The following is a 12,510-nucleotide window of genomic DNA, read 5'->3' as shown; positions in this document are numbered from 1 at the left end:
TCGAAAGAATATTGGGCGTAAGATTTTACTTTTGGTTTTGGCAAATGTTCAACGTAGAGTAATATTAAGGAAAACTTGCCATGATTGGGAAATATGGTCGTGGGTATACATCTAAGTGAAAACTCTGCAATAATAATTGCTGAGGTTTATCCTCAGTACAAAGCTATTGTTGTGGAGTCAACTTGCCACAAGGAATCGCTGAAGACAACCTAGGAAGCATAGCAGATAAATTAAAAGGGGTTCTTGGTAATGAAAATAATACTATATTCCAATATTGGTTCACTTTCCGTGAGGAGAGGATATTAAATTTCTTTGATCGAAACTATAACATTTATTGGGACTTTGGGTATTGTCGAAGATTATTATCGAAAGAATATTGGGCGTAAGTTTTTACTTTTGGTTTTGGCAAATGTTCAACGCAGAGTAATATTAAGGAAAACTTGCCATGATTGGGAAATATGGTCGTGGGTATACATCTAAGTAAAAACTATGCAATAATAATTGCTGAGGTTTATCCTCAATACAAAGCTGTTGTTGTGGAGTCGACTTGCCACAAAGAATCGCTGAAGATAACCTAGGAAGCATATCACTGCTAAACCATCTCAACAAATATTGAATAAAGTCTTTGAATGGAGATTTGTGACACAACATTATATTAAGTGTTGAATATAAGGAAAGTAAGGGTTGCCGTGCTAAATTTTTTATTAATCATTTCTACACTCATTAAACTTGTCAAGCCAAATTATTGTTTGAAGTCTATGAGAAATTTAATATCGAAACGCTACCTCACATGGTAAAACATTAAGGCGGGGACCCATTTTGGCCCGACCTGTGGAATATCAAACATCGTATATTGAAGCCCAAATTGCATCGTTTGAAGTGGGGCTCGATTTATAATGCTAAACATTAGCTCGATTTATAATGCTAAACATTAGCATATATTAATTGAGAATGATAGCATTTATCGAGCTCATTATTTGTTTTCTTTATCACGCTCAATTATTGCCAAGGCTATGGACGTGAAATATTAAAGTTATAAAATATTGATGTTGTGACTATTAAAAGTGGTTCGAGTAATAGCACATTTAAAAATTGCCATAAAATTGGGTAGGACGAGCGCTTCAAATGGCCAATGTTCAAATATTATTGCAGTATTGCTAGTCCAGGTGCAGGTGCCATGCCAGAGCTCGGGCAAGTAGACTTCTGTTACGTAGGACAACTCGCCCAGAATAGTTCCAAAGAATCAGATATTGCCACCGGGGTAAGTGCTATAGGGAGCAGTAGACAGTAATGAAGTGTCACTTTGCTAGAGTTTGAAAGGGTTGTAATGGTCATGTCCATTATTGCCATCTCAGTGTAACGGAAACAGTGCAAGGGAAGAGACAATGCCTGTAGAGGAGAGTTCAGGAAGATCTTGAGCACTTGCAAATTAAAAAGGGAACAGCATCATTCATAGCACCTTAAATCTGTTGGAAGACGGGTTAACCATTCTTTACAGGTGGAGCCCTTAACCGTAGCTCTGCAAATTTTTGAACCATGGCTTTGTGAATACTAGGTTCTTCCTTCTAGAACACACCCTCATGCAAATGAGCTCATTTGGAGGCTATATATTGAGTGGTTTAGGCATAAGCAACCGTGAGGATTGACAAGCAACAAACTCTTAATTGCCACTGAAAACTGATGGAAGCATTGCCTTGAGTTATACATCATTTTTTTCCGTACAATTTGTAAGATTGATATCTTTCCCAAGGTATCGGATGTGCCAACAAATTGCTGCTGTTTGTTACTTGACCACTGTTTGTCTTACTTCAGACTGGTACAACAATTTCTGAGCACTGGTAATACCACTTTCAATTTGCTAATTGAATTAAAAATAGCTGCCAATGTATTTGGATCCTTCATCTTCAATGACAGTCCTGTGCATGTGATAAACGGCAGGATCAAGACTTCAAAATTAATGTTTGAGCAGTTGCCAAATGAACGTGGATTTTCTGAATGATTTAAAGGTCAATTCTCAGACTATCAAGATACTGAAATCAAATACTCGAGTCCTTTTCAATTGTACAAGGCTGTCATTGTTGTTATTGTTTCTATATGGCTGCCTTATCACTATGTCATCACTGTGAAGTTTGAGGTGCAGAAGATGCATCTACAGATCAAAGGGGGGCAAAGTTTGATGACATAATCAGACTACCCAAAATAGCCCCATTTTTCATTCCCCGTTAAGAAACTGTATGACAAGTGGTTTAATCAAGCCCGATTTTTTGGAGTGTGAAGTGAAACATTTTTACATGCATATTTAATTCCTTGAGGAAGAGATTATTGAAGATAGTAGCTGCGATAGAGATCTTTATCTCTGGAAATATGAATGTTATTACCGTTATTGTCATCTTCAGCTAAAAAGGACACTTAAAGTTTAATTTGTAATATTATAAATATAAATGACATATGTCATTCACATGCATTGAGGTATGAATATTCAAAGAGTCTTATTTAATTATAGGAGTTATGAGAAACTCAAGAGACCTTAGGTTAGAATATGAAAAGTCTCTTCTATTGTTATATATTCGCATCATGTGATAAGCATTGTACACTTGAACATTTCATTATCAATAAAGATATTTTGTGTTGTGTGGTTGGGTTTTTCCCTTCACTCTCGAAGGGTTTTCCCAAGATATTTCTAATGTTCTCTATTTCAGTTTTTGTCTCTTATGTCTGGTTAATTTCATGGATTTCTGGGCTCTAGTTTCAACATGGTATCAGAGCCAGGTTAGATAATCGTAATTATTAAAGTAGAAGCATCATTTATTTAGTGTTACTTGATTTATGATTGTATCGATTATTGCAATATGTTTGATTTTGCAATTCAAACAAGCTTTTTGTTTCTTGTTTAACTTGCGGCATTGTATGGAAGGCAAACATTATCATATTACATCTTTTAACTTTAATCAAATCCCTTGTAATTCCTACATCTTTTATCTTTTTCCTGTAATGTTTCTAGTGCCCTACTTCTCAAATGGAGAGGGTTAATAATGTCCGACTTTATCTCTAAGAATGTTAGTGGTTGAGCGATGCATAGCGTGAGAGACAAATACATCTCCATCTCTCACCGCAACCAAAGTATGATTTCTACATTTATTTGCCGTATGTTTTGCTTCAACATTTTCTTTATCTATTTTTATAGATTTGAAGCTTATGGATATTTAATTGAATCATATTCTGGGTCACATTCTTGCTCTCTTCCTGATTTTATATCTTGAGTGCAATTGACATTTTTTAATATTTATTTCTAGATGGCATCCTCTTTTCGTGCATTTCAGTGGCAACTCGCCTTGCTCTTCTATTTCATTCTTCCCATGCTAAATCATGCGATGACATGTCTCTTATATTTGTCTTGGCACCTTGCATGCATAAAGTTTTCTTTTGTCTTTTGTAGATTATATTATTATGTGTCGGTTCATATTTTCCTCGAGACTTTTTGTATTATTGGGGCAGTTTATGTTCGTGTGTAATATTGGATTTTGATTTCAATGCCAAGCTAGGGGATACGCCAAGCTAGGGGATACAACTTGCCATTATGTTTTCGGATAGGAGAGAATTCAGAAGAAGTAATCTGAGAACATGACTATGTATGTAATCTTAGTCGCTCGTCTACTGTTGTAGCAGAGTCTCTTTAAGGAATGATCATCTCCAGAAACGTCAATCTCATGTGTAGGGTATTCGAGAGTTATTTTCTAGGGAAGTCAAAGAAAAAGAAAACCTGTGGGGGAATATTTGAGATGTTCAAGTCTTTTCTAGATGAAAGGTTTGGCATTTGATAGTCCTTGAGTTTGGTTGGTGGCTATCTTTGGCTCTAAATATAATGGCATTGCATTTTTGTTGGCATCGTGTGTTTTCACATACACACTGATCTGGCATCGTGCATTTATCATCACTTATGCTATCGATTTTCTTTCTTAAATGGTCTTGAGTTGTTTGTCACCGTTTCTCATTATGGACAACAGTTATTAGTAATCATAAGTAACGGCTCATTTTTATTTTTATTTTTTTCTTGCCATGCTTATCCACTTTGTGAATAGGTCACATTCAGATTTTGGAAGCTGTGTGTCTTCTGTTTTATTTTTGAAGATTGCGTGGATGCAAAGATGAACCATCAGTTTTGAATTTTCTATCGCCTCTTATGATGCTACAATGATGTTTGACAGGATATAATTTGCAAAAAAATTCTATTCACAGGAATGTGTTCAGGAAAGTTTCTTCTTTTAATCTTGCTTCTTCAATATAAAATGTCGGCTTCATTGTGGTAGGCAGGTCACAGTTTGTGGGTGGTCTAGTATAAAGGACAAACTTGTTGAGACACTAGCGAATGGGATATTTTCTTTTTCTTCCTTGCTTACAGGATTTATATCAGGAAATTCGTCACAATGGCTGACTTCTGTGCTATTTAATGGCATATTTATGTGTTTGAAATATATTCTAGTCTTATGTCAACCTTTGATTCATGGGACGGGGTAGGGATTTTGAATTCATCAATATTAACAAAGAATCAATGAGCCTCAGTGAAGTGCATGAAAATTCTGCCTTTGCCTGTGCTTATGAGTAGGTTTTACAGGGTTATGAGCCTCTATTCTGCAGCTACAGTGGATTCTAAATTAAGGAATCATCTCTTATGGGGCTCAAATTACAAACCGATAAGTATTCTACTTTTGAGTATTGATCATGAATCTTTGTCATATCACTAGGAATATTGTATGATTTTAACATTGATTTCTATTATAAGTTCTTAATATCTCTTGTCTAGTATGGATGCAACAAGAATCATGAGCTGGAGATATTGTTAAACATATATTATTTCATTCAGATACAAAGCTCAAAGGGAGCTTGTGCTTTAGAGGGGGGTTTCATAGTTAAGAGGGAGTATTTATGGAATCTCCTTTGTTCTCATAAATGCTTGTGATGCTTATGGTATTTGTAAAATTTGAAACTTAAATGGAACTAAGTCTTGTTTTATGCATATTTCTATTCTTTTCTGAATAAATGAGATTGTAAGATCAGCTATGATAACTCTTTCACTATGCGATAGTGAACATCATGTTGAGAGAGTCCATGATGTCATCACGTTGAGAGATTTCGTGATGGGAGTTGGATGTCATGTTGAGAGGTTTCATGGTAATTCACGTTGAGAGAGTCTGTGAATAAAGGCTTAGCTGTGAGTCTTACAAATCTTTTCATGTCAAGTGATTCCATGAATATAATTAATTGTTTCAGGCTTTTCATGTTGAGTGATTCCATGAATATAATTAAATGTTACAAGGTTTCATGCTGAGCGATTCCATGAATGTGATTGATTGATATAGTTTTTCATGAATCTAATAGGATATATGGGATAAAATTTCATCATTAACATTTTGGTTGCAGTCTTGTGTGATTGTTCAGCTAAAGATCTCTCTTTGGCTAAGAGGGAGTGTTGAAGATAGTAGCTGCAATAGAGATCTTTATCTCTAGAAATATGAACGTTATTACCATTATTGTCATGAGCTGCAAGTACTGCATCTGTATCAGTAGAGGAACCCAAACCACTAGTACTACTAGTAGAGGGGATTGTTAACTCATAATCCTCCTTCTCATCATCCACATCAATCAATGTGGATCTAGCAAGATCCCGGATGGTCATATCTAAATCAGGAGTCTCGGGTGCTACATCCCAAAGCTTTTTAGGCCCCTTCTTGTACTTAGGATCCTTCCATAACAAGCAACGCAAATTGTTGTGACAGAACACAAGGTGTTTTGATTTTTTTGGAGCTAACCGGTTGCGTTTGACTGAGTGGATAAAGGAGTAACTAATCCAATTCTGCTCAGCTGCAAAAGAGCTAGCAACCTAAAGAGAAATTAAAAATTATCAATACAACAATCAAGATAAATAAATTAAATAATAAATTCAAGGAATTGAGAGTGTTAACCTTAAGCTTAATTTTACAAACTTACTTGGGATAGGATCTTTATGGCAAGAGGTTGGAGGTACATGAAGGCTTGCCTATGAAGATACCACCATTTGATGGCACCCATCCTGCTTTGGTCTGCTATGGCAATAGGGTGGAAATCCTCACGTGAGTTGAAGGCAGCAAATTCACTCCTCACAATTGCCCCAATCTCTAGATCTTGGAATATCTTAGCTAGTGCCTTCTTAAACCCATGTGCAACCTTTGCATCTCTAAATGGTGGCACTCTACCTGGAAGGCGAAGTACCTCTGCACTATAGTACCTGGGGATAACAAAAGACAATTGAACACTATCAAATATCAATTATACACCTCTACATTGGATAAAATAAGCACAAGCATTTGATAAAATAAGCACAAGCATTTGATAAGAACTATAGTACCTCGGGGATAGCGGATATGGAAGGAGGTGCAAAGGTGTGGTCATCTTGTTCCATCGATGATGAACAATTTTTTCCAACTTCTTGTAAAGGGTGTCCTCAGGATCATTCTCCCTCCTCTGTATGACCTAGGATATGAAATATGAATAATAATTATAATTAGTGAATATGTCAATTTAAACTTTAGAATTTAGATATCTCTCAAATAAAAAATTCAAATTGTTGTAAAAGAGTGTAAAACTTACCATTTTAATTTTTTCCAGCATACTATCCATGGAATCATAAATGTCCCCAAGGCATGACTCATCACTTTTTGCGAAGCGAAGCATTGCCATTATTGGATTGGTGATTTCCAACACATAACTCACAAGACCCCACCAATCCTCATCCAGTATCATTCTTCTCACATTTATGGCCCTTGCTGTATTGGAATTATTCCAAATGCCCCATTGGGTGCTAATGACCATCTATTTCAATGCTTCTTTTACCTTTACAAGTCGTCTCAAGACGATTGTGTGAGAGGCAAAGCGGGTTTCAACAACCTAAGAACATATTAAACTCAAGTTAGTAATACATTTAAAAATTAAAACATGTTAATGTAAACAACAACAAAAATTAATAGTTATGGAATCCAATAATATTCAATTATATAATAAATATACAAATTTACCTTCAATAACTCCAAGTCCGAGAAACTCCTAACAATTGCTTGTGACATGTGGTGAAATGTCACAAACATTTGAATCTCTTCACCTTCCTCATATATCCTTTTCACCCAATCTATTTTGGCGGCAATTGCTTTCATCACTAAATCGAGAGAGTGGATGGTGCATGGTGTCCAAAAGATATGATCATATCTAGACTCTACAATTATTCCTGCAGCCCTGCAAACTTTTGCATGCCCGTGACCAATTGGACAACATTATCAAGATGCACTGACTCTATAGCATCAATGAGAATGCATGAAATAAATTCTGCATCTTTCACTTGCCCTTCACAATCAACTGCCTTTAAGAACATTGCCCCCTTAGAGCATACAACAATAATATTGATCAATGGATGGTTTTTACAATCTTTCCACCCATCCGAAATAATAGACACACCTGATTGAACCCAAAAATCTTTTATTGGTTGAAGTTGAGCCTCTACATATTTCCTCTCATCATGTAATATGGTAGTGGGCAACTTCTCATAACCAGGCGGTTTGTAACCATGGGGTGCATCATTTATTGCTTCCACCATCTTCCTAAAATAAGGTGATCTCACAAAATTAAATGAAACACCATTTGCAATTAAACAACGTGCAATTTTGTGATCAGCCATGTCTCTCTTTTCATTTTGGAATGCCCTATCTAGTGGGCCTCTCTTGCGGGTGAGTGGAGATGGGTCTTCATCTTCATCATTTGTAGTTGGCATAGGCAAAAAAGGATGTGTTCTTGTGTTTGTTTGATCGGATGACGGTGTTGGCAAAATTGTTCTTTTGGAAGCACCACGTTTTGCTTTTGCAATTGCTCTATCAGCATCCTCTTGCTCTTTTGCTAATGCTGCTATTTGTGCAGCTGATAATCCCTTCTTATCACTAGCTAGACACATGTTAATTCCTTCACCTGCAGGGCCCAACAAATGTAGTTTCACTCAGGAATAGGAGCTTCTATGTTGTATGTTGCAATAATTACATTTCCATATGTATGCCCCAGCCCCAGGACATTGTGCAATTCTTGTTGTGTGTCTCCATAAAGGAGATCCCTTATCAATTTTGAAGTTTGGTGATGTAGCCCCACCCCCATCGAGCCTTGACTACTCATTGTTCTATTCTTGCAATCTAGAAAAAAAGAAAGAAAGAAAACCATGTTTCACACTTGCACAAAACCTTGAAAATTTGAAAAACTAAAACTAAATCAATAATCTATGAAAGAACTCAAGAATATGGTTGAAATGCATACCTTAAACACTTCTTGCAAGGTATTTGGAGCTCCACAACCGATCTGCTTCGAATCCAAGCTCTTTACTTCAAACTAGCAAGTATGAGAGAGCAAAATAGATAGTAAATGAACTTGCATTGTGATTTAGAGGGTCGTTTTTAGGGTTTAGGGCCTTTCGAAAAAAAAAAAAAAAAAAAAAAAAAAAACATTAAAAAATGAGGCTGGGCCCACTTTTTTGCAATTTTTTTTGACCCTACCGCGGATTCTTGCAGATCTGCGCATGGATCCTCGAGGCTTCAGGCAGGATCCGTAATCCTGCCGAGACCTCAAGGATCCATACGCGGATCCGGATCCAAATCGGACCTGAATCCGCAGGATTACGGATCCTGCCCAGATCCTCAAGGATCCATACGCGGATCCGGATCTGAATTGGACCCGAATCCGGATCCGAGGGTAAACGGACGAATCCGGTAACTAGGAGATAAATGGGAATCGACCTTCAGCTTATCAGGTTCTATGATTTATGCATTGTCAATAAATTTGAGTTGATGAATTCTTCACATGGCATTAAAGAAATGGAAAAGTCTTACTCAGTCTTTTTCATGTGAAGTTAGTTATTCAAGTGATAATATCTTTCTTTCCGTTATTTAGTGAACTATTCAGGTATTCATGATCACCTGAAAAGAAAAGCAGTTTTTTCTGTTATTAAAGAATAAAATCACAATTAAATTTCTTATGAATTATTTGTTATTTGATAGTATTTGTTGATGGATAGTGTTTAGCATGTTACATTCCAGTTCCAAAGGATTCACTTCTCTGCTCCTTGCACTGTTCCCTGCTGTTCTGATCTGCTCCTTGGTGTCATTCCTTGCTCTGCTCCTTTCCGTTCTGCTCTACTCCTTGTTGTCACTTCTCGCACACCATAACTTAAACATTCTCCTGCTATTTTATTTCCTATAGGCCAATTAATTATAATCTCTACATTCTATCATATTACTGCCATGTCTCCTTATTATCTCCCAAATAGTGCACCCTATCTCAATGATATTTTTATCTTCCTGAGTAACTTCTCATATGACTAATGCTCTTGAAATGTCTGTGACACCACCTCAGGTTGCCATCCATTATTTACGTTAAACATCGGATGCACTGAAATATCAAATACAAAATTGCCAGCAAAATTCTCAAATGAATTTTTTATTAGAATTTAAACAAAGTGTCACATTCCTCAGTCAAAATGGGAAAGCCAGAAGTTTTTGAAATGTTGTGAGAAAGGAATCCTCATCCTTAATTATGTTTCAATTGCTCAAATTATTGGGAAACTACTACCCATTGTTGTTAAGTGATGCAGGGTGTTTTCAATCTGCAACTTTTATCATAGTTTGAAAATTCTATGATTAACTGCCATGAGTTTCCTGCCACAAGTTTTTACAAAGTAAGCTTGCAAGTATCTGTAACTTTTTCTTAGCAACTCTGTACAATATTGTGGTGAGTACTCAGGTTATTTGGCAAGTTTGACCTTGTGACTTTGTTTGGATGGTCTTTGTTTTGGACTTGGTGGCAGGTGCTCTGCCGTGTGAAGGGTGATGCTTCTCAATCCCAATAGGAGCACTGCCCTAAATTCCTGCCAAATTCATTCTCGAGAGGGCACCGCCCTAATTTCCTGCCAAATTCATTTGTTATATTTGTAGCTATATTCTGCAGAAAATTCATATTTTTGCCAAATATTGAAGTAGCTTTTAAGTTGCCCAGTTGGAAATTTTTGGTCTACCGAGTCTGAGTTGCAAAGTATGTATTTAGAATGACAGGAATATAATATTTCTAAATTGTAAGAATTTGGTTCTTTTATAATCATAATAGTTGCTTTTTATGTAGTTTTAAAGCAAGATAAATGTAAAAAATTGAATCCAATTGTAAAATAAGGGCATCACTGATTGATTGGTTCTAACATATACTTTGTTTGAATCAGGGGGATGGTTTATATCGGTTTGAAGCACTTCAGCAAGGCCTTAGAATTTTTCCAACATGTTGGTGGATCGAAGATTCTAAGTTTGTTTGGTCTTCTTGATTTTAGTGCTGTGTAGTTTTATAACTATTAATATTTATTTTGCAGGCTATCACAGCCCCAACAACAGTTTTAACTGCAATAACTGTTGAAGCGTATAAAAAATACCTTCTAGTTTCTCTCATTCACTCGGGTCAGGTTATTTTTTTACTCATACCCAATATTGTTTGTAATAGTTTCCACAGATGTTTTTAACTTGACTAAATCCAGAATTTCACGTACGTGAAATGGAGGGTCCTTCATGAACTTAGTGAATGTGCTAAATGGATCCCGTACTTGAAAATAAGAAGATAGGGGTACAAAACTGAAGTGTTTTCACTGAGTGAATCTATTTAACATGCAAGATTCTTGCAAGCATGCAGGAATATATGAGCTAAAAATTTGACCTTGTAGTGTGCAGCTTATATCTTTGTCATTAGACAAAGCCTGAATTTTTCATGACTGGAAAAATATTTGTGCTTGGAATTCATCTTCTGATGTTAGACTCTGAAAATTCCTCTGTTAATTGTTCATGATTTTGATTAGTACAATCATACTCCATAAACTTTGGTCTCCTTATTGGATAGTTTGTGCTGTTAATGTGTAGTATCTCACAATACTCAGTAATCTACAGGGTCTGTTTCTTTCATGCGATGGTCTGTTTCATCCATAATATTTGAGGTGTTTTTTGTTGTCCCAGGTTCCATCATTCCCAAAATATACACCTGCTGTTGTGCAAAGAAGTTTGAAGTCTTGTACTCAGGTGCAATTTCTATACAGATATAATTTTTTGTTATTTATTGCAGTTGTATCTAAAGAAATTGTCTCTTAGCGATGAATAATTTGATTCACTGCAGGAGCTAATGTAGTATGTAGCATGTACAGTAAGGGGATTTTGATTGAGAAAGAAGTGATACAAACCGGTTAATTCTCCAAGATGTGGTTTTGAAATGTGGAAAATTGTAAATCGTCAACTATAGGATACAAGAATAGCACACAAAAGTTAAGGGATTTAGAAGAATCGAATCACAGGTCTTTTCCTTGAAAGTTAAGGTACTGAGTGAGTGTTTAAGTTGTCAAAGGAATCACAAACATGAAATTACATGCCTTGATAATCATTGTTTTTCTGTTTAGTATTTTCTATATTCTAGGCTACAGACAGACATACACCAAACATAAAATATTAAGTTGTCTTCAACTACTTGAATTTGTAGACAATCCTAAAGATGAATTGTAACATATGATTGCTAGTCATTACATTTGAATGTCCTCAGCCTTTGTGTAGATTTCTTTGACCCACTTGTTTTGCAATATCAGATTGAGTGAGTAGACAACCCATGGTGTCCAGAAGTAATGCTCATATGTACCTTCCACTAATGAATTAGCTTCTTTACAGTTTTTTAGCAGTGGACATTATGATAGACAACATTGTATGAAGATATTGTTGATGAAATTTGCATCCTTCACTTGCTCTTTACTATTTATTTCCTTAAAAACTTCTGCCCCCCTTTAATGGGTACTCCAATGATATTGATTATTGGTTTATTTTTGCAATCTTTTCATCCATAAGAAACGGACACCTGTTTTGGGCCATGTATCTTTTTTCAACACCTCTATCTTTCTCATAGAGATGTGGCCCCTCAAAAAATCCCATACTTTTGAGTTGGGCATGTCCGAAGATGTGAGCATGCGGAGGGACATCCTCTTACCATCTCACTGCTGCCACTCAAGATTTAGGGATAGTTTTGGGACATCCCCACAAGGATGGAAGGATTTGTGATGTCCCCTTGGCTTGGGAAATTTGGAGGCTGTTGGACATCCTCCAGATATCCAGGGAAAACCAAGGAGTCTACCAATCATCCATGGGACTTCCAAGTCCCAAGCATCTTCCATGGCAGGAAAATGAAGATGTGTATATTTTAAAAAATTCAAAAAGTTAATTTTAAACCTCATTTCAAATAATTCCTATGTTTCAGAATTTATAAATATTTGTTGTTGCCAAAGAAAATAATAAAATTGTGAATATGACATTTTGCATGACAGTTTTTGTGGTTTTGAAAACTTTAATTTGTGTTTGGGTGCTGCCTCTTGACTGTATTGGGAACTTAGCCCACATCCACCTGCCATTGTTATTGTTCAACACTACTATTGCAATGTGTTTAGTT

At 36.1% G+C, this 12,510-nt stretch overlaps 1 protein-coding gene across 1 annotated transcript in view; it reads left to right on the top strand.

Moving 5' to 3' along the window:
* The window catches only part of COP13 (Proteasome component (PCI) domain protein), an 84,709-nt gene that overhangs the window by 51,421 nt on the left and 20,778 nt on the right, over positions 1–12,510 (top strand). The window contains exons 4-6 of the mRNA XM_089791989.1: positions 10,271–10,328; positions 10,415–10,504; positions 11,046–11,108. Of these exons, the coding sequence (XP_089648115.1) occupies positions 10,271–10,328; positions 10,415–10,504; positions 11,046–11,108 (211 nt within the window). The remainder of the gene's footprint in view (positions 1–10,270; positions 10,329–10,414; positions 10,505–11,045; positions 11,109–12,510) is intronic.

This window comes from Cupressus sempervirens, chromosome 7 (genome assembly GCF_028749045.1).
Source record: "Cupressus sempervirens isolate cs-2001-9-10 chromosome 7, ASM2874904v1, whole genome shotgun sequence".
In the NCBI taxonomy this organism is placed as follows: Eukaryota; Viridiplantae; Streptophyta; class Pinopsida; order Cupressales; family Cupressaceae; genus Cupressus; species Cupressus sempervirens.
Note: the sequence above shows the minus strand (reverse complement) of the source record. Positions and strands in the feature narration are given on the sequence as shown.